Source organism: Salvelinus namaycush, chromosome 34, assembly GCF_016432855.1.
Source record: "Salvelinus namaycush isolate Seneca chromosome 34, SaNama_1.0, whole genome shotgun sequence".
In the NCBI taxonomy this organism is placed as follows: domain Eukaryota; kingdom Metazoa; phylum Chordata; class Actinopteri; order Salmoniformes; family Salmonidae; genus Salvelinus; species Salvelinus namaycush.
Genome location: NC_052340.1, coordinates 24,223,128 through 24,245,888, shown reverse-complemented (window position 1 = coordinate 24,245,888; position 22,761 = coordinate 24,223,128). Strand labels below are relative to the sequence as shown.

Genomic DNA, 22,761 nt, shown 5'->3' with positions numbered 1-22,761 from the left:
GACCAGTTTGTTCAGTCCTTGAGGAGATATCTGAAAGAAGCCATGAATACAGTACATGCATCTGCAGCTAAGCAGTTGAGGCATGTTGACCTGTACGACAGAAGAGTCAGAGGAGCACCAGTGTAGATTGGTGATCGAGTGTTGCTGGCTAACAAGGGGGAGCGCGGAAAGCAGAAGCTCGCTGACCTTTGGGAGGATACTGTCTATCTTGTCACTGGATTGAAAGCTGACAGTCACACCTTTTAAGATTCAGAACAGCTCCACTGGACAGGAAAATATGTTACATCGCAACCTGATAATGCCAGTCAACTTTCTTCCTCTTCCCCATGCTGCGGTTGATGATGGAACAGATGTCTAGATTAACAGATTCTGAGGACGGCTTTGTGGTCTCAGCTGCCATGGAACTGCCGTGGGTGATGATGCTGAGTAGAGAACAAAAGTGTGGGTGTCGGAGTTGCCTTCTGAAGGAACAGGTGACCCAAGCTTGGAGGGTGATGTGCGATCCTTGGATGCTCAGGACATACCACCTTTGGATTCTGTGGAAGATGTACTGCAGCTGGAAGGTATGCCTTGATCAGAGAGTCTTCAAGAATCTGACCCAGACCGTAACAGTGTAGTGAGTGAGCTAATTGACCAGTCTGCTTACAATATCCGTACTGACCTACCAAACTCGGACCATTCCTTACCTGATCAGTTACGCACTGACTGTGTTGACAGACCCACTATTGCAACACTACACTGTCACTCTTCATGCAGTTGAAGGTACTCTGGGTCGTATTAGGTAAACCAGTGTCTAGACTGATTGAGATTATGAATCAGCAGAAAGTTAGCACTTGAAGGTTAATATGTGAATACAGAGGGTCAATGGTATTGACATCTTTTATTTGTTTTGACATTGTGACCATGATTAGAGGTTACAAGATGGTAATGTGACGAATATGATAGTCTCTTATGGTGGTTTCTTTTATTACGTGGATGTTTTAAAGTCGTTGAGTGTAATTAACATGTAACAGGCATTTTTACCTATGAGGGATATTGATCAACCACTTTTCACTCTAATTCTCATGGAGAATAGTCTAACAACTGGAATATTTAGTGACTGTTTTAAAGCAGGGTCTGTCTCCAGTCAACCTGGCCGTGCTGCTGCTCCAGTTTCAACTGTTCTGCCTGCGGCTATGGAACCCTGACCTGTTCACCGGACGTGCTACCTGTCCCAGACCTGCTGTTTTCAACTCTCTAGAGACTGCAGGAGCAGTAGAGATACTCTCTATGAAAAGCCAACTGACATTTACTCCTGAGGTTCTGACTTGTTGCACCCTCGACAACTACTGTGATTATTATTATTTGACCATGCTGGTAATTTATGAACATTTGAACATCTTGGCCATGTTCTGTTATAATCTCCACCCGGCACAGCCAGAAGAGGACCGGCCACCCCTCATAGCCTGGTTCCTCTCTTGGTTTCTTCCTAGGTTTTGGCCTTTCTAGGGAGTTTTTCCTAGCCACCGTGCTTCTACACCTGCATTGCTTGCTGTTTGGGGTTTTAGGCTGGGTTTCTGTACAGCACTTTGAGATATCAGCTGGTGTACGAAGGGCTATATAAATACATTTTATTTTATTTGGTCTGCATCTTCAATATACGCAGCTTTACCTTTTAGTTTTATCTATTAGGTGGTCAAAAAATATTTTTACAATTATATCAATTTTTTGTAAATATTATTAGATCATCACACAAGATGCAGTGTATCAGAATACATCTCCAAGACCTAGTGCTACAAGTTGGAGTCCGTGTCGATGATTGTACACAACGCAAGAAGAGTACTGTTACATGGACATTAGGCTCTATAGGTCTATGATCTTATCTGGTATGTGATTCTCCAAACCCTTACTCTTGTTGGCACAGCGGATGAAGTATTTGACCAGGCTGCTGATCTCCTGCATCTTCTTCTGACGGTTAGCCTGTGTGGTGGCTGACACGTTGGCTTTCCCTGACTGGAGCAGCTCAGTCTCTTTCTGCAGATACTTCTGCAGAAACCTGAAAGAAAGGCAGTGAGAACGCAAACAGTGCGAACGCAAACAGTGAGAACGCAAAGCGATGGACTTAATCAATAAAATAGTAGCCTGGCTACACCTTACACGGAACCCAAACCGTGCGCCATCATGCGCTATCGTGCATAAATATATTTTGTCCCCTTACACCAAACGCGATCACGACACGCAGGTTAAAATATCAAAACAAACTCTAAACCAATTACATTAATTTGGGGACAGGTCAAAAAGCATTAAACATTTATGGCAATTTAGCTAGTTAGCTTGCACTTGCTAGCTAATTTGTCTTATTTACTAGCTTGCTGTTGCTAGCTAATTTGTCCTGGGATATAAACATTGAGTTGTTATTTTACCTGAAATGCACAAGGTCCTCTACTCCGACAATTAATCCATAGATAAAATGGTCAACCGAATCGTTTCTAGTCATCTCTCCTCCTTCCAGGCTTTTTCATCGTTGAACTTATATGGTGATTGGCATCTAAACTTTCATAGTATTACCACGACGACTGGCAAAACAGTTAATCTTTCAATCACCCACATGGGTATAACCAATGAGGAGATGGCACGTGGGTACCTGCTTCTATAAACCAATGAGGAGATGAGAGAGGCAGGACTTGCAGCGCGATATGCGTCAGAAATAGAACTGGTTTCTATTTTAGCCCATGGCAACGCAGACGCGAGCAGTGTGGGTGCAATAATTGAATAACATGGATTTCTAAATTTATTTTGCAAAGCTCACGTCGCGTGCGCGAGCGGTGTGGTCAGCCTATTAGTCCCCTATTAGTGGGAATTGTGTCATACACAGTGTAGGAAGCAATAGTACCTGAAGACTGCATTCCAGGTGAGCTGCTTGGAACTTTTAGCAGCTCTGGTTCCAGAAATGCGATCCAGCTCCTCCACTGTGTCAGGAGACCGGATGAGCTGTCTGAAGCGATCAGCCTCTTTCTGGATACAAGAACAGAATGTTCTGTGTACAGATGTTGAAATAGGCCTATTGATTCAATGCACTGATTTTATGAGTGATATAAGTTACCTTTCTCTCAGTTGCTTTGTCATTCTCTAAACCTCTGCAGCAGACCAGGAGCTCGTGTAGGACCAAGCTCATGATGCTCTAGGGTCGTGTATCAGGTTCCATCAACAGATTTGGGGGGGGGTATGCATCTCTAAAAACAAATGATAATGACATGCATGATGTTGATGACAAGTATGACAAATTAAACAGATATGATGCATTGATCAAACAAAAGTGTCAACAATTTCATCACTTTGGAAAGAGTGTAGCAAGCCTAGCTTCATAACAAATCATACTAATTCACAATGAATACTCCTGGTTGATGAAAAATAGCTAGCTAGCTAACTAGCAAGCTAAAGCTGCTGCAGTTAGCTTGCAATAATAGCAAGCATGGTATTGAATTCACACATAACACCAAAATAATCCATTTTAAAAGAGTCACATATCAAACCCATCACATTTGATATTGATGCTCGGTTATTTCATACCTTGATGTTTTTTCTCCTCATATAAAGTGAAACTTCCACCAAAGATAGAAGGGATTTTGACATGTTGACGTGCGCACGCAGCAAAACCGCGCCCCCCACGGTTGAAAAAGATACTTCACAACCGGGTCACAGAGAAATCGCACGAGTGTCTAGTTTTTCTGGTGTTGGCAAAAGTGAGTCCATTTACTGTAATAATAATCAGCAAAACAAACTCCAATGACAAACTGACATCAGCTTATATCTGTAACTTCGTGGAAGTAACTTGAAATGTGCTAAAAACTGAAAGTGGACACTCACCATTTAAACATCATTTCCCATAATGCACACCTGCTAAATATTATGGAAATTCCGGGTTACAGGTGCTCGAGTTCCCCGCCTTTTCACAACTCGTAGGACGTTGCTTACACAACACACTTTATGTTTTGACAACTGTACTTGCTTTATTCGAGATTAAATGTGTTCTTACTTGATTTGACAGAGAATGTAATTTGTAATTGTTGCAATAATTCGACATTGCAGCCATGTTGCTTCCGTCTGACATGGCGCGTCTCGTTTTAGGTAAATCTTAACTGGGTCCTGTTTGTGTTGCTACCTAACCTAACAACTGAAAGATAGCGAGCTATGGCAGTAGCAGGAAGCTAACTAATGTTAGATTACTGTCTATAAGATCCTGCTGATGATATTGCAAGGAGGGCTGCACTGTAGTAAGCAAAAATCTAGATGATTTTGACAAACTGAGCCTCCAATTCAGCTACTCTCTTGTACACTGCTTTTACAGGATACCTGCAACAAGAGGGACTGTGTAATACAAGCCAGGCATTCATTCGCGAAAGCCCCAATTTGAAGGAGTACGCAGAACACAGCTCAGATGATGGAACTATTCCTGCTTGTGTGTTTGTAAGTAACGTTATGTTGTCAGTTCAGACTGCATATAGCTGTGTTCAACTCTGTCATTGTAATGACTATCTAGCTACAGTAAATTCTTTAGTGGATTACTTAGCTAGGTAGCTAATCCATGTGTACTCCCATTGCAGTCCCTCTTCGGGAAAAACCTGACAACCATTTTGAATGAATATGTTGCTGTCAAAGCTAAAGGTAAGCTTAACCTATGACCTCTACCACTTTCAGTAAATGAGTACAGGACTTTCATGTGTATGTATTGTATTATTGGTTGTCACCCCCCTGCTATTTCTGCTTAGAGACCAGTGAAGAGACTCAGATACCCATCATGATGACATCATTGTGGAAAAAGCTTGACTTCACACTCAATCAAATAAAGTAAGAAACTCACCAACAGATTGCTGTTTGATGGTGTCACTCAGTCATCTTGCACTTACTGACATCTTCAATTCAACTGCTTTCTTTCCTTAGGTCTATGCAGAACTCCCCAGCTGTTAGCCAGAATCAAAGACGTAAGTGCTTTATTAAATATTCTTGCAAGTTAAATGGTTATGATCTTAGTACGACCTATGAACTTGGATTTTATTGTCTCTCTGTAATGTTGTGTGGCTCAAACAGTCATGCAGAGCGCAGAACTCCATGGCTGTATGGCAGGGGTCCCTAATTACATTCAGCCGCGGGCTGGACTTGAAACATAGTAAAGAATAATTTGGAGTGGCTGTGGTTCCAGATTTTCTGGAGTCAGACTTGCTGTTGCAAAAAAGACAAAGATTTCTGCGCATGCAGGATCCACTAGCCTACCTCCTTTCAGTTGCTGCTCAGTCACTCATGACGCTGCCAATGTTCACAAAACAGCAGTCAATAGCGATTGAATGCTCTTTTTCATGGTCATTGCAAACATTGGCTAAACAGGAGGCAGACTGCTGGCTATATGGCAGCATAACTATAAAGTTTACATCACACAAAAAGCTAATCGTTGTGTACCAGGTATTTGAGAAAAAAATGAATAATTTTCAACCTTCCATTACATTGGTATACGATCCAATATTCCTCCTTATTTATGCGTGGGAATACACATTTCCTGGTGACTTTACAGTCTTTTATGTCCAAGCAATTATATATTTTCTGCTCAGAAAATATGGTGGGCCGAATGAATTCACTCCCTGGCCGCCTATTGGGGAACCCTGCTGTATGACGTGATTCATAAATCTATTTCCTCTGCAGTCCGCACACGTAATGGGATCGTGAACATGAGGGGGCGACAGAAAGCCTTGTCATCAACGCAGTCCCCCAGCTCTGGGTTTCTGTCATCGTCAGCCCCTCTGTTGCCCCAGGGCATTGCCAGCCCCATTGATACCCCTCAGAACATCTTGGGACACTCCACTCCAGTCTGCTACAGCTCCCAGCTGACCAGACCCTCCCCCATCTGCAGCACATCGCCCCAGATCCAAGATGGAGGACGTCTGCTCATCAATGTGAACCGTAAGTAAACACAAACACGTCCATGAGCAGCAGTGTACTGGGGAAGGTTGTTACAGTAGGTGTATGTCTCACATCTCATTTTAACCATCGATTACTGTAAATATTATGGACATTAATACCAACTTGTAGGAAAAGTTGTCAAAGCTTCATTGAATAATCAACCCTTGTTTTTTTATTACAGGAGAGTCACCTTTGCAAATAATGGTTCCAGACAACCGGTTAACACCAGGACCATTATCCCCAGGGCGTCGGAAATGGTGAGATAGTCATTGTCATCCATTTGTAAGTTCTTAGAAGTTCTTCTTACCCGTGTGTAGATTCTAGTGATGTAACGATTCAACTATACGCATTGGTCCATTATTAAAATGTTTAAAGATACAACTGCATCAGTCCGTGGACCCCAAATAAGTCAAATGTAGCATGCATCGGTCAGGAAATTGATTTAAACATTACGGGGGGAAAATTGCTCATATTACATTGTTTCTAACTTCGAGAAATACCTCATCTTTGTTGACAACAAATGCATCCTCTCCTTGTAGATCAATGACTCTCAACAGTTACAGTGCCTTCAGAAAGTATTCAAACCCCTTGTCTTATTCCACCTTTTGTTGTTACAGCCTGAATTCAAAATGGAAATCATTTGTTTGTCTCACCCATGAACACACAATGCCCTATAATGACAAAGTGAAAACATGTTTTAAAAAATGTTTGCAAATTTACTGAAAATGGAATACATAGAGCTCATTTACATAAGTATTCACACCCCTGAGTCAATACTTTGTAGAAGCATCTTTGGCGGCGATTACATTTTTGAGTTGTCTTGGGTAGGTCTGTATCAGCTTTGGCCATCTGGATTGGGGGATTTTCTCCCATGCTTTCATGCAGATTTTCTCAAGCTCTTAAATTAGATGGGGCATGGTGGTGAACAGCAATCTTCAAGTCTTTCCACAGATTTACAATGGGATTTAAGTCAGGGCTTTGGCTGGGCGACTCAAGGACTTTCACATTCTTGTTCTGAAGCCATTCCAGCGTTGCTTTGGCTGTATGTTTGGTGGTCATTGTCCTGAACGTAAATCTTCGCCCCCAGTCTGAGGTAGTCTGCGTAGTTCCATATTTTATCCATTTCCCAATGATGGAGACCACTGCTCTTGAAAACTTTCAACATTCTTGAAATTGTTTTATACCCTTCCTCAGATAGAATTGTGATGAGGAATATATCTCGGAAATCTACTGACAGTTCCTTGGACTTCATGGTATAGTTTCTGCTCTGACATGGACTGTCAGCTGTGGGACCTTATATAGACAGGTCTTTCTTTCTAAATCATGCCCAAACTATTTAATTGTCCACAAGTGGACTCCAATCAAGTTGTAGTGACATCTCGAGGATGATCAAAGGAAATTGGATGCACCTCTGAGCTCAATATGTAATGTCATAGCAAAGGGATGTAAATAAGATGTCTGTATTTTATTTTCAATAAATTAGAAAACATTTTTAAAAACATTTTCACTTTGTCATTATGGAATATTGTGTGTAGATGACTGATAGAAACATTTAATGTAATCCGTTTTGAATTCAGGCTGTAACACAACAAAATGTGGAATAAGTCAAGGGGTATGACTATTTTGTGAAGGCACTATAACTGTGTTGTCAGTCATTGATCTACAAGCCATTTTGAATGCCGAACAACCCCAGGCAATATCAGTAGCCTAGTCAAACTGCGCACTGTGCACATCTGCGCAGCACCTTCAGCATTCAAATAGTACAATGGCTTGCATGATATTAGGCTTTATTGTTTGAGTGACAACCTATGTAATTTGCTAGGTTATTGTTATCTATGCACTGTTGAAAATGTTTTTTTACCGGAATAAAAGTAAGCTACCAGAGACGCAACTCTCATCTGGCTATATCTGCTGAATGGGGTTTACAATAGATTTTATTTGGATTGTTCAGTTTCACCATCAGCAATAGTTTGTGTAGTTTTGCTTCAAACAATCAGTGTATATTGTCATAAAAAAAAGTAGTACAGTGCCCCTGGAGCAAATTGTGGTCAAGTGCCTTGCTCAAGGGTGCATTGACAGATACTTTTTTTTATTTTTTATTACCTTGTTGGCTCAGGTATTCAAACCAGCAACCTTTTGGTTACTGGCCCAACGCTATAACCGCTAGGCTACCTGTCGCACCGATATACAGAGTAAAGTTGATAATTTCATAATGAGGACCGCAATCACTTTTGCGAGACGGACTACATGGCCGACGCGAAGGAAGATCATTCAAAACCATTTCATTTTGAGATGGGGGGTGAAATCCAAAGTTGTTGCTATATATTCATTGGCTATGTTATAGCTAGTTTGTAAATTATAAATATTGATACATTACATTATTAAATTACAATTTAATTAGTGGGTGACGGTGACATGAAAACAGGCTACATTGCCCCCCCCAATCTGGTAGTGGGATGGTAGAAGCCTCCTTTATGGTTCAGCTCAGGTGCCTACATAGTACATACACCATAGACATGCATAATTTACACACCACACACACCGAAGTCAGCTCAGAGAGGCCCAGCTCATGAGCTCCCATCAGCAGCAGAATTTGAATGTGTTTATGCAAGAAATGTTAGTGTATCGAATCACATCAATTCGTTCTCTAATCAAACCGAATTGCACCAATTAGTTTCAGAGTAAAACTTATAGTTCCTGTAATGTTTTGAAGCCAAAGTATCTAGATGCGTATCGAATCATCTTGAAAATGAAAGATGCCCATCCCTAGTAGATTGAGTTATGACGAGTAATCTTCCCAGTGACTCCCCCAGGAGGAGAGGTGGGGGCTTCAGTGGATCTGGTGGGACTGGAAGAACCAACATGGCGGCCAGTAGCCTGACAGCTGAGCCCCAGAGTGAAGAGACAGTCACAGAGAATTTCCCTGTGAGTACAAAACAAAGTTAATACTCAGTTTTTCTATAAATATGTTGCATTTGAAAACTCCTAACCTGTTGAATCATTGAATTGTTTTGTCTTTGCAGCAAATGGTGATACAAAATGCAAGAGAGAGGTTTCTAAATGACAAGTCCTTACAAGAGAAGCTTGCTGAAAACATCAACAAAATCCTAGCAAGGTAATAATAAAAGTACATCTTCTTTTGTAACATTTGAACAGTACTGACTTAATTACTTATTACATTTGGCTGTTGAGTAGATATTTCTTACCTGTACATGTGTTTCTTTCTCTCTACTTGTAGTGATGGCAGTCCACAGGCTTTAAAGGCATCATGCAGCACCATGGAGCCTGACCAGTCCATAGATGAAATTCTGGGCCTGCAAGTAATGTCATGTTCTGACAGACTTGCTATTCCTAATTTATCCACTCGACCTAAGGGAACATTGTCAGTCTTTAGTGCATAGTGTGGATATGTGCTTTCTCCTGACATTTACTTTGTGCAGGGGGAAATCCATATGTCTAATGATGTTATACAAGACATCTTGGAGCAGACAGAGTCCGACCCAGCCTTCCAGGCTCTCTTTGACCTCTTTGATTACGGTAAACATTTTCAACTAATCATGTGCAGGATTTTGTTGCTCCTGACAATGCATGAAGTGGGCCTGTTGGTTTAATGTTTGACTAAGATGATATAAAATCACATTCTTCCACTAAATCTCTTGATTCTTTGCATTAAGGCAAAAGCAAAACCAGTGAGGATACTGAACAAGGAGCTGGGAACGTGAGCAATACCACCACAGAGAATGGTGAGACTGAGACTAGATGTATTGATGGCTCTCCTGAGACTGGAGATTCAGGTATGGACAAAGTCCTCATGATCTGATGGAATCATATACTAAACAATATTGCTGCTTCATCAGAAACATCTTTCTGACAATGGGATTTCTCTCTCATTTCTCAGGCACTGGGCCTGAAAATTCGACACAGGGGCAAGAAACAACAACTAGAGCAACAAAGACAAAGTCTAGTCAAGAGCCCAAGAGTAAGAAAACAAGGAAATCTGCACCTCATGTTTCAAGCACTTCAAATGCAACTCCTGGACCCAGTACCAGAGGGTCGAGAAGGGGAGCTAGCTCAACAACTCCTGGACCCAGTACCAGAGGGTCGAGAAGGGGAGCTAGCTCAGCAACTCCTGGACCCAGTACCAGAGGGTCGAGAAGGGGAGCTAGCTCAACAACTCCTGGACCCAGTACCAGAGGGTCGAGAAGGGGAGCTAGCTCAACTCAACCGTCAGCACATATCGATAAACTTACTGTTGCTGCCTTTTCTGCTGCCAAGGACTCTGATACTGTTGACTCCGGCTCCATCTTTGATCAGGATGGATCAGGCGTGGATATAGATGAACCTCTGAATACTCCTCCCCTTCACAGTATAGCTCTCCCAGATCTCTTTGAGCCAGTCAGACAGGAGAGTGGAACAAATAATCCGGTGTCAGCATGCAATGCAGCTTCATCTGAAACCAGTATGGTCTCTGCTGTCAAAAACATATTAGGCAATGAGAACCCTACCGGGGTTGATGATGGACAAATGATGGATAACCAAGCATCACTTCTTAACTCTTCACCTGGCCTGTCCAATTCCATGCTAGCGCTGGATCAGTCTCACAAGGCTCCCATCCAGGCCTCTAACCTGTCTCACAGGAATATGACCCCTCCCAGCAGTGTAGAAATTTCCCAACCTCTACCACAGACCATACCCTCTATGGCTGTCCCATCAACATTTAAAACATCAACCACTCCTGCTGCCCCAACCTTCATCCCCAACCCCACAGGCAAGGAAGTTGACCCCAGTAAGATTGTAGCCCTGAAGATCATCATCAGTGATGAGCAAGGGGAGCCCTCCTGTGACTCAGCCCTGAACCAGGCTGTGTCCAGCATCACTGGGGACAGGATCCCCACCATCTTCCTTTCCTCCCCCACCAAGTCACCTGCTAAGGCCCCGGCCCTCAGTGGCGCCCCCATGGCTCAGGAGGAGACGGTGCAGGCGGTGACCAGTTTACAGAGGACAGAAGTCCTCCAGCCAGCAGAGACTAATCCTCTTAGTGAGAAAGCAGGGGAGGTGGCAGCATTGGCAGGGACGTCATCTGCGTTGACACAACCAGGCTACTACATTCAGCTCCCCTTTGATTCAGCCACATCCACCAACAGCTACATCTTAGTGACAGACACAACAGCCACAAACCACCAATCCAACAAGGTGATGTTACCCAGTGGCGCCCCACAGGTACCGACTGTATCCCCGACCTCATATGCTCTGGCCACTCCACCCCGCTATTCCCCTGGTAAGACTGACTTTAAATACTTAGATGCACTATGCAAAAATTCTAATAGTTCGCCTAATTTCAGTTTGTGACAAAACAAGCAAGTATAGTGTAGAGAATCATTGTACCATCTAAACTGCTGTGAAATATATTTTCCATAACTAAAGATATTGTATTTTCAGCTGTTGGAAGCTTGTGTACAAAACTGAAAGTAAGACTCAAACTAAACATAAGAACGGGAAGCATAGAAATAGTGCACATAAAACTGATCTACCGCTTCTTAGACTTGCATTTAATCAGATTGACAGATCTATAACACACATTTCTATGTGAATTTGGTCAGGTCGCCCAGAAAGTTACATATTGCAGCTTTAATATTTTGAACTTCATAAAGCTATAGGTAATTTACATGTAAAAGGACCAATGAGCACCAACATATGAAGTTCATAGGAGCATGTCAAATTGGGTGTAAATTTTCTGACCATTTTCCATCCTAAAAATTAGGAATAGGCAAATGCTTTGATTTCTGGTCAAACAGATGTAAAAGGAGTCTTAGAAAACATCTACCAGAATAAGTATTAGAAATACATCAAAACACAATGTTAAAGAAATGACCCCTGCCAACTTATATCAACACTTGTATGTAGTTTGAGAAATTGTTCTGCTTTCTGTAAATTTAAGAAACATGGCCTTGTACCTTGAAATTTCATTACCAAAAACCCACACGATCTTTTCTAATTTATCTTCCTCGTGAAGAGGGAGGATCATGGAGGTAGACCTATCAATTAGTTATAGTGCTTTTACTGATATCAATTTTGTTTATGAATTAAGTGATTAAAACTTGACTTTCTGAAAAATCTGTAACAATGTCTGCTATTGAATTGGTTTATGTTAGGTTCTAATTTTCAGAGAAACTCTACGGACACTATGAAAGCTTAACCAAGTTTATTCTTCCCAGAGGATCAATACAGCTGCATTAGACAAAAACATTTTCACACAAGCACTGATATTTAACCCTCCCAGGCTGAGTCTCCTCCTACACATCTGAACAAACATTGTATCTTTACTGCTAGGCAGGACACTAAGTGATACGGGCCATAAACTTTTCTTTCTCCCTTAACGTGACATGACCTCGACCCCCTTCGTCACTAATCCATGGCTCTCTCCCCTTATCAATGCCTGCCACGTGATCGCTTTCCCTGCATTCAGTACATTCCTAGCTTAATTGCACACGCTATATACCTTCCTCCCACAGATAACCATTAACTTCTGGTGTAGACCCTCTAACCTTAAGCACTCAATAGGACACCTGATCTAATGTAAACGTTATACATTACCCTTGCTCCATCAGTGACATGAATAACTATATTTCATATTCTCAGAACCCAACAGCTACAATGAAAAATCATAGTAGTCACAAACCACAGTTTGGTTCACAAGTTTGAACAGCACAGTAGAGCACAGTAAGGAAAAGTAGAGTATAGTTCAGTGCTGTACTGTTCTGTACTCTACTGAGCTCTACTGTGCTGTGCTTTGATGTCCAAACTTGTGAAACATAGACGTCTATTATTGGTTTAGATTTGGACCAAACAAATTTGGTCTCGTTTGGGGACAGAGCTCATTAAAATAATAGCCCGTGTGGACAACAATACCCAAATATGCAAAGGAGGATATGGCATTACACCTTTGTGTACCTATTTAGGATACATCACCATGAAGGGAATGATATTCATAATTATGCATTTCTGTGTAGGACAGATCAGGGATCCATGATGAAATTCCGTTACCGCAATTATGTTACCGGGTGTAAATCCACTTAAATTACTGTAGTTCAATAGCCAAAATATATATATTTTTTCAAAGTCAATGTGTCATTACATAGTGTAATGACACATCATTCTTTCTGCAGTCATCGTTAAATCCTAATATATTTAAAACGTGGACACACATTTTTTTTTACCCCAAATTCTGTTACCAAACTTTGCATCTGCCCAGTTCTTAAAGTAAATGTTATAATTTTTTTAATTCCGTGTAAATTGTTAAAAGTAGTACTTGTGCATAAAGTTGTATGGTTTGTTAAACTTTGAAATGAATAGCTTTTGTTTGGCATACTTAAGTCTCAACGCTACTCTCTTACTGGGGAATTACCCATTAGTCATCACTCATTTTGCCATGCTGTTTTGCTGGAGGGAAATGTCTAACCATTTATATCCTTCCAGGATCTAGACTCATCATATCTTCACCAGTTCAGCCCATGCTGCAACACATGGTGGTTCCTGTATCTGTTGTTGGGCAGAATAATGCAGGACAGTTCTCAATAGTTCCTAATCAGGTAAGCACTCATTTTTATTGTATAAAGAAGAAAAACAAACTGTTTTACATATTTGCATTTAATCCCTTTTCTTTAACTGATAGGCTACCTTAGCAACAGTAACATGTACATCCAGTGATAATTTGTCTGTTACAGTTGATAGCCATGCCTAGCCCTGTTTCAGCAAAGCAGCCAGCAGCAGTGAAAACCAAGCCTAAACTGGCACCCAAGGACACCACAGTCTCAGGTAAGGATTAGTGTTCAGTTATATATAATGTCCTTGTCTGTTTACTGTTGTTTTGTTCACAACTGTTGTTGCTTGTGTGTGCATTTCAGACAAAATGGGAGCTTCTGGATTGAATATGATTACAAAGCAGATTCAGGGGCAATCCTCTGAAAGCACAGAGCAGCAGAAGGTAGCAGTTGGCTTGAGCCCCAGCCATAGAAGGATGCTTTGCTTTGATGGGTCTGCTAGTAAAACTTCCACTCAGACCAGAAAAACTGCTTTCTCCTCCAAAGCTCCAGCAACAGCTACTCCTGTATCACCTTCTGTCCAACAGTTGGAGAAAGAGAGAACTAAATCGGCCTCAGCAAATTCTGCTATCTTGGGTAGCAGCAGGCCAAAAAGGAGAATAGAGACTGTAAGATGCACGGACAACACTCAAACATCATGGACCGGAACAGAGACCGAGAAATCCTCCACTGACCAAAATCAGAAAGAGACTGTGAAAAAGACCCCTTCAAAGAGGGACGCAGATCAAAATGCTAGAGGTCAAACTGCAAGTACCAGTAGATTTCAGAGTGCTGGTAGCAGTAAGACTGATGCCTCACAGTCAGAGTCCAGAAAGAGATCACAATCAGCAGACCAGAAGGATGATGGTGGAACAGAACCTAAGGATCCCCAGAGCTCCAGGTCTTCTTCCTCTGATCACAGACTGAGATCAGGGAGCAGGGGGAAAAAGGAGGAAACAAGTAGACAAGAGTCTACTGAGAAATCTCCTGCCAAGGAGTGGGAGGGACGGACCGAGAAAATGACATCTTCTCAGGACCCCCCTCATGTCACTGCCAATAAGGAGAATGAGCTGGAGGGAGGCAGGCGAGAGCAGCAGCCCACACCAGCACCAAGAGAGTTCAGCCAGGCCCCAGTGGGCTCACAAACCCCTGTCCACCAGGCTAGCTCCAGTAAAACCCCCTCCAAGACCAGCCCGCTGACCAAGCAGGCGGCCGAAATGCTCCACGACATCCAGGGTCTAAACCCTCCCTCCACCCCTTCTAAGAGGCCAGACATGGGCTGTCCGGACCTGCCTCTTCCTCTGACCCCTGGCCGTCTCCAGGAAACTCTAGACTGCCCCAGGACCCCTGCACGTCAGAGGCTAGGCAGGGATGGAGAGGGCACCCCCAGGGCCCTGGTCCCTCCCGCCACCCCGGACCTTCCCTCCTGCAGCCCAGCCAGTGAGGCAGGGAGTGAAAACAGCATCAACATGGCGGCCCACACACTGATGATCCTATCCCGAGCTGCCATCGCCAGGACAGGCACCCCACTGAAAGACAGCTTGCGCCAGGAGGGGGCTGGAACAGTGGCCACTGTAGCCGCCAAAAGCAAGAAGCGCAAGCAGCCCGAGCCCCTGGCCAGCCCACCAGCAAAGAAAGATCTCTCAGGTTCATCTGGTAGTAAGAAGAAAGCAAAGGTGTGCAAAACATACAGAATTTTCTATTCAAGCTGTGTATCCTAATCTTTCCTAAGGTTAAAAATTGAATGTAATCGCATCAACCCAATCTTAGATATTTGACATAATGACCGTGAATTAAATGTGAATGTTTTCTTTTTGCTTGTATAGTGAGAAAGCACATTAAAACAACTGCGTCTCTATTATTATTTGTTTCCCCTCAGAAACAGCAGAAACTAATGGATTCCTTCCCTGATGACTTGGATGTGGATAAGTTCCTGTCTTCACTGCATTATGATGAGTGATGGGTTGAGTTTTAGCAGTTTGACAGTGAGATGGGAATCTCCCAAACACTACCTACCTACTCTCCAGGAATAGAACAAGCCATGATTTAGTGTCACAGTGCCTATGGTTAACCCATCATGTCTTTTAGGAGTTAGGCATCTGTGGTCTAGTGGAGCATATCCTCAGATTTTCTTTTTCTTTGTACTGTCTGCTTGTAGGGTGTGTCCTATACCCTTGGACTTAACTAATTATACATGTGATATATGAACTGTATAGTAATTATTGTAGAAATGCTAGATAGTGAGCACTTTGATTCCATGCAAGGACTGTAATGTTAAGAATGGTTTCCCAATCTTGTATCAATAATTTCAAGAAAACAACCCTTTCCTTGGTCAATGTTTGACTGTGTCTAAACTTTAAATGATCCATCTTACACACTATGGCTGCATTTAGACAGGCAGCCCAATTCTGATCTTAATTTCACTAATTGGTCTTTTCACCAATCACATCAGATCTTTTCATATTAGCCCTTTTTCAGAGCTGGTCTGATGGGTCAAAAGACCAATTCATGTGGGGAAAAACATCAGAATTGGGCTGAATGTGTAGATGTAGCCTAAATGCAGACTGTGTTGTGTGTAAAGTATGTTTCTGCAGATGTTTTCTTCACTAGTGATTTTATATTAAACAAAAATTAAGAATCTTAAGTAATCATGATCTTTTTCTAGAAAAATCGAGTTCCATTTAATATCGTCTCTGTGCAGGTAAAAACTGACCAGTTTTCTGTCCAAAGCATCACGATCAGAATAGCCTAACAATATAACCAAGTTAATATTGCACTATTTTATTCACTTGAGTAAATGACTACTATATAGTAGGCTTACAGTTGAAGTCGGAAGTTTACATACACTTAGGTTGGAGTCATTAAAACTCGTTTTTCAACCACTCCACAAATTTCTTGTTAACAAACTATAGTTTTGGCAAGTCGGTTAGGACATCTACTTAGTGGATGACGCAAGTAAGATTATTTCACTTACAGTGAATTGTATCACCGGTGGGTCAGAAGTTTACAAACACTAAGTTGACTGCCTTTAATCAGCTTGGAAAATTCCTGAAAATTGTCATGGCTTTAGAAGCTTCTGATAGGCAAATTGACATAATTTGAGTCAATTGGAGGTATACCTGTGGATGTATTTCAAGGCCTACCTTCAAACTCAACGCCTCTTTGCTTGACATCATGGGGAAATCAGCCAAGACCTCAGGGGGGGGAAATGTAGCCCTCCACAAGTCTGGTTCATTTGGGAGCAAGTATAAAAACCATGGGGCCACGCAGGCATCATACCGCTCAGGAAGGAGACGCGTTATGTCTCCTAGAGATGAACGTACTTGTGCGAAAAGTGCAAATCAATCCCAGAACAACAACAAGGGACCTTGTGAAGATGCTAGAGGAAACGGGTACAAAAGTATCTATCCACAGTAAAACGAGTTCTATATCAACATAACCTGAAAGGCCGCTCAGCAAGGGAGAAGCCACTGCTCCAAAACCGCCATTAAAAAAAGCCAGACTACGGTTTGCAACTGCACATGGGGACAAAGATTTTACTTTTTGGAGAAATGTCCTCTGGTCTGATGAAAGAAAAATGGAACTGTTTGGCCATAATGACCATCGTTATGTTTGGAGGAAAAGGGGGGGCTTGCAAGCCGAAGAACACCATCCCAACAGTGAAGCACGGGGGTGGCAGCATCATGTTGTGGGGGTGCTTTGCTGCAGGACGGACTGGTGCACTAAACAAATTAGATGGCATCATCAGGGATGAAAATTATGTGGATATATATTGAAGCAACATCAAGACATCAGGAAGTTAAAGCAAATGAGTCTTCAAAATGGACAATGACCCCAAGCATACTTCCAAAGTTGTGGCAAAATGGCTTAAGGACAACAAAGTCAAGGTATTGGAGTGGCCATCAGAAAGCCCTGACCTCAATCCTATAGAAAATTTGTAGGCTGAACTAAAAAAGTGTGTGAGCAAGGAGGCCTACAAACCTGACTCAGTTACACCAGCTCTGTCAGGAGGAATGGGCCAAAATTCACCCAACTTATTGTGGGAAGTTTGTGGAAGGCTACCCGCAACGTTTGACCCAAGTTAAACAATTTAAAGGCTATTGAGTGTATGTAAACTTCTGACCCACTGGGAATGTGATGAAAGACTTGAAAGCTGAAATAAATCATTCTCTACTATTCTGACATTTCACATTCTTAAAACAAAGTGTTGATTCTAACTGACCTAAGACGTGGAATTGTTACTAGGATTAAATGTCAAGAATTGTGAAAAACAGTTTAAATGTATTTGGCTAAGGTGTATGTAAACTTCTGACTTCAACTGTATATCTCACAGTGATAGAAGAATCTCCACTGCCACTAATCTTAGTTTATAACAATTCTACACTTCGCCACGGTAAGACATTCAAGCATGTTAAAGGACAACTGTCCCCCAAAATGATCTTTTGGCATTCGTTTCATTAGTCCATTGATATAGTCCTACAATGTTTTGAATGTCAGCAATCAAGTTTAAGGTATGGAACTTTCAAAATACAGAAATCTGGTCCGTATGATGCGGCAAGATAAGTAACTCCAGTGTATATTTGGCCTTGTGTTTTCGGTTATTGTCCTGCTGAAAGGTGAATTTGTCTCAGTGTCTGTTAGAAAGTAGACAATCAGGTTTTCCTCTAGGATTTTGCATGTGCTTAGCTCTATTCAGTTTCTTTTCACCCCCCCCCCCCCCCCCCCCAAAATGACCCTGTCCTTGCAGATGACAAGCAAAACCATAACATGATGCACCACCACCATGCTTGAAAAGATGAAGTGTTACTCAGTGATGTTTGATTTGCCCCAAACAACACTTTGTATTAAGGACATAATGTTGATTTGACACATTTTTTGTAGTTTTACTTTAGTGACTTATTGGAATATTTTTATTCTGTACAGGCTTCCTTATTTTCACTCGGTCATTTAGGTTAGTATTGTGGAGTAACTACAATGCTTTTGATCCATCCTCAGTTTTCTATCACAGCCATTGAACTCTGTAACTGTTTTAAAGTCACCATTGGCCTCATGGTGAGATCCCTGAGCGGTTTCCATCCTCTCCAGCAACTGAGTTAGGAAGGATGCCTGTATCTTTGTAGTGACTGGGTGTATTGATACACCATCCAAAGTGTAATTAATATATTCACCTTGCTGAAAGGGATATTCAATGTCTGCTTTTTAAAAATTATTATTTTACCCATCTACCAATATGTGCCCTTCTTTGTGAGGCATTGGAAAACCTCCCTGGTATTTGTGGTTGACTCTATTTAATTCACTGCTCGACTGAGGGACCTTACAGATAATTGTATGTGTGGGGTACAGAGAGGCAGTAGTCATTCAAAAATCATGTTAAACTAATTGCACACAGTGAACATGCAACTTATGTGACTTAAGCACATTTTTACTCTTAAACTTATTTAGGATTGCCGTCAAAAAGTGGTTGAATACTTTTTTTTTTTTAATTCACTTGTAAAAATGTCTAAACATAATTCCACTTTGACATTATCGGGTATTGTGTCAATTTTTAATTCAGGCTGTAACACAGCAAAATGTGAAAAAGTCAAGGGGTGTGAATACTCTGAAGGCACTGTATGTACATATAGATCGGGATAAAGTGACTAGGCAACAGGAAAGATGATAAACCGTACCAGCACTGTATGTGAAGAGTCAGTGCAAAATGGGTCAATACAGATAGTATGGGTAGCTACACTATATATACAAAAGTATGTGGACACCCCTTTAAATTAGTGGATTCTGGTATTTCAGCCACACCTGTTGCTGACAGGTGTATAAAATCGCGCGCACAGCCATGCAATCACCATAGACAAACATTGGCAGTAGAATTACCTTACTGAAGAGCTCAGTGCTTTTCAACGTGGCGCCGTCATAGGATGCCACCTTTCCAACAAGTCAGTTGGTCAATTTCTGCCCTGCTTGAGCTGCCCCGGTCAACTGTAAGTGCTGTTATTTACATTTAAGTCATTTAGCAGACGCTCTTATCCAGAGCGACTTACAAGTACATACATTCATACTTTTTTTTGTACTGGCCCCCCGTGGGAATCGAACCCACAACCCTGGCGTTGCAAGCGCCATGCTCTACCAACTGAGCCACACGGGGCACGGGGTTATTGTGAAGTGGAAACTTTTAGGAGCAATAACCACTCAGTTGGGAAGTGGTAGGCCACAAACTCACAGAATGGGCCTGCAGAGTGCTGTAGCACGTAAAAATTGTCTGTCCTTGGTTGCCAAACTCACTACCGAGTTCCAAACTGCCTCTGGAAGCAACATCAGCACAATAACAGTTGTTTGGGAACTTCATGAAATGGGTTTCCATGGCCGAGCAGCCACACACACGCCTAAGATCACCATGCGCAATGTCAAGCGTCAGCTGGAGTGGTGTAAAACTCACCGCCACTGGACTATGGAGCAGTGAAAACGCGTTCTCTGGAGTGATGAATCACGCTTCACCATCTGGCAGTCCAACGGACAAATATGGGTTTGGTGGATGCCAGGAGAACGCTACCTGCCCCAATGCATAGTGCCAACTGTAAACTTTGGTGGTGGAGGAATAATTGTCTGGGGCTGTTTTTCATGGTTCGGGCTTGGCCCCTTAGTTCCAGTGACGGGAAATCTTAACTTTACAGCACACAATGACATTCTAGACGATTCTGTGCTTCCAACTTTGTGCCAACAGTTTGGGGAAGGCCCTTTCCTGTTTCAGCATGGCAATGCCCCTGTGCACAAAGCGAGGCCCATACAGAAATGGTTTGTCAAGATCTGTGTGACCAACTCCATATGAATGCCCGTGATTTTGGAATGAGATGTTCAACGAGCAGGTGTCCACATACTTTTGGTCAAGTATTTGGATAATTAATTACTACAGTCTTATGGCTTGGGGTTAGAAGCTGTTCAGGGTCCTGTTGGTTCCAGACTTGGCGCATCGGTACCGATTCCCGTGCGGTAGAGAACGGTCTTGGGTGGCTGAAGTCTTGACAATCCTAAATACGTCCTCCGTGCATGTGGAGACCAGCTGGCTGGAGTGTTTACAGACATATTCAATCTCTCCCTATCCCGATATGTTGTCTCTACTTGCTTAAAGGTGTTCACCCTTGTTCTCGTACCCTAGAAAGTGAAGGTAACTAACCTAAATGACTATCTCCCTGTACCACTCATTTCTGTCATCATGAAGTGCTTTGAGATGCTCGTTAAGGATCATATCACCTCCACCTTAGCCGACAGCCTAGACCCACTACAATTTGCATACCGCCCCAACAGATCCACAGACAAAACAATCGCCATTGCACTGCATTATGCCCTATCCCACCTGGTTCATTGACTACAGCTCAGCCTTCAACACCATAGTGCCCTCCAAGCTCATCAGTACGCTCAGGGCTTTGGGTCTGAACCCCTCCCTGTGCAACTGGGTCTTAGACTTGCTGATGGGCCGACCGCAGGTGGTGAAGGTAGGCAACAACACCACCACGTGTGTTTGTAAAGTACGTTTCTGTGGGGGCCCCAAAGGGGTGTTTGCTTAGCCCACGGACGTCTACAACTCAATCAGGTTTGCTGACAACAACAATGGTAGGCCTGATTACCAACATGGACAGCCTACAGGGAGAAGGTGGGAACACTGGCCGAGTGGTGCCAGGACCTGATCGTGGACTACAGGAGACCGCAGAGCGAGCACACCCCCATCCACATTGAAGGGGTTGCAGCAGAGAGGGTCAAAAGCTTCAAGATCCTCAGCGTGCACTTCGCTGAGGATCATCGGGGGCACACCTGCCCTCCAGGACATCTATAGCACCCAGTGTCACAGGAAGGCCAATAAGATTATCAGGGACCTCAGCCAGCTAGAAGGTGGAGACACTATAGGTGCCTCAAAGCTGTGACAAAGAGACAGATGTTTATCAATCTCCAGGCCATCAGACTGTTAAACAGTCATGACTAGCCGGCCTCCGCACAGGACCCTTCCCTGAACCTTAGACACTGTCACTAGCCGGCTACCACCGGGTACTCTACCTAGCCTGGGCAGCCGCTAGTTGGCGCTAAGGATCTCCACTATCATCTGGGCTTGATGTGACCAGCCGGTAATACACGTGTGCCCCCTGGCGCCCGGTTTGTACATTAAACATTCTCACCCTTACAAAAAAAAGATTGCAGTTTTGAAACTGCAGTAAAAGTGCAGTAACTGCTGTCGACAGTTGTTTTGGACACTGTAATTACAGAATAACTGCAGTGTACTGCAGTTGAACTGCACTCTAATTGCAGTGTACTGCACTCTGACTGCAATCTATTTCATAAAGTGTAGGCATAGGTCTACACACTTGTGATTTGAAACAATCCACAGCTATAATGATCCTCTATGGCTAAGTCATGCTCCCTAGTGAAGTATTTTGAATGATTTTATATCATTTTGGCAAAACAAATTTAATTAGCATCCTAAAAGCCAATTTATGCTTGATCTGAAAATGTGGTTGGAGGCTACTTATGGAGGGTGTGACGCAGTTGCGGAGCCTCTGGAGACATGTAGAGGCCAACTTGAGCTCCCTACCGCATCCCAAATGTTGTAACAATGCAGAGGTCTCCATATAGCTCCGCATTGACATGACTAGGTGATGGTAGGTGGGGACGGGAGGTCCTATATAAACACAAACTCACTTCTTTCAAAACGGCTCTGCTCAACAGCTCTGCACTGCCCCGTAAAGCACCTAAAGTATGAATGAACTGACTTCTGCAGAGGCCACTGCATGGCCAATGCAGATGTCGGATTGACCATGCTGCGCCTTTATTAGTGCCAACTTTCCTTTCCAATTCACAAGAGGCTGAAACCAGAGATCTGTATATAATGACGAGATTCACATGTCTTCGCCATAACAATGGGAGTCTTCGTCCCAAAAGCTGGAAGGCAGCCGATAAGATTAAGTCTGCATATTATGCCCATAGAAACGCATTGGGCTAAAAGGCGCTGCATGGTCAATCCGAGTCTGCATTGGCTGTGCAGCATTTACTGTGACACGACCTCTGCAGAAGTCAGGGCATCATACTCCTTGCGAGGGATGTTGTGAATTAAGTTGTCAAGAAAGTGAGTTGGTGTTTATACAGGACCTCCCGCCCTCACTTACTGTCAACCAATCATGTCAATGCGGACCTATAGGTAGCTCTGTGCATTGTTACAAACTTTTAAAGGCGCACAGGGTGCAGTAGAGGCCAATTTGGTCTCTGCGTGCCT

General features: G+C 42.8%; 2 protein-coding genes across 3 annotated transcripts in view; one reads left to right on the top strand and one right to left on the bottom strand.

The window, feature by feature from the left end:
- The window catches only part of atm (ATM serine/threonine kinase), a 33,855-nt gene extending 30,227 nt beyond the window's left edge, over positions 1-3,628 (bottom strand). Inside the window, exons 1-4 of the mRNA XM_038973752.1 lie at positions 3,550-3,628; positions 3,083-3,212; positions 2,873-2,994; positions 1,890-2,035 (exon numbers count right to left, since the gene is read on the bottom strand). Of these exons, the coding sequence (XP_038829680.1) occupies positions 1,890-2,035; positions 2,873-2,994; positions 3,083-3,154 (340 nt within the window). The 5' untranslated portion in view covers positions 3,155-3,212; positions 3,550-3,628. The remainder of the gene's footprint in view (positions 1-1,889; positions 2,036-2,872; positions 2,995-3,082; positions 3,213-3,549) is intronic.
- A 300-nt stretch (positions 3,629-3,928) lies between these two features.
- On the top strand, positions 3,929-16,155 carry npat (nuclear protein, ataxia-telangiectasia locus). 2 transcript variants are annotated; one of them, XM_038973944.1, is made up of 17 exons: positions 3,929-4,107; positions 4,328-4,446; positions 4,584-4,644; positions 4,749-4,827; positions 4,921-4,961; positions 5,674-5,931; positions 6,113-6,188; positions 8,745-8,856; positions 8,955-9,046; positions 9,170-9,251; positions 9,372-9,468; positions 9,606-9,725; positions 9,830-11,209; positions 13,408-13,520; positions 13,656-13,746; positions 13,836-15,187; positions 15,391-16,155. In XM_038973944.1, the coding sequence occupies exons 1-17, from the start codon at positions 4,071-4,073 to the stop codon at positions 15,469-15,471; spliced, it is 4,191 nt and encodes a 1,396-aa protein (XP_038829872.1). In that variant the 5' UTR covers positions 3,929-4,070; the 3' UTR covers positions 15,472-16,155. The 2 variants fall into 2 exon arrangements, with proteins under 2 accessions (XP_038829872.1, XP_038829871.1); XM_038973943.1 differs by having other exon boundaries at positions 8,733-8,856.
- Positions 16,156-22,761: the final 6,606 nt, after the last annotated feature.

Bases quoted from the DNA above. Each gene is read 5' to 3' on its own strand.
- npat (XM_038973943.1), top strand. From the start codon at position 4,071: ATGTTGCTTCCGTCTGACATGGCGCGTCTCGTTTTAG. The intron at 6,189-8,732 runs GTGAGATAGTCA...TAATCTTCCCAG, and splicing joins TCCCCAGGGCGTCGGAAATG to TGACTCCCCCAGGAGGAGAG. The intron at 13,521-13,655 runs GTAAGCACTCAT...TGTCTGTTACAG, and splicing joins TCTCAATAGTTCCTAATCAG to TTGATAGCCATGCCTAGCCC.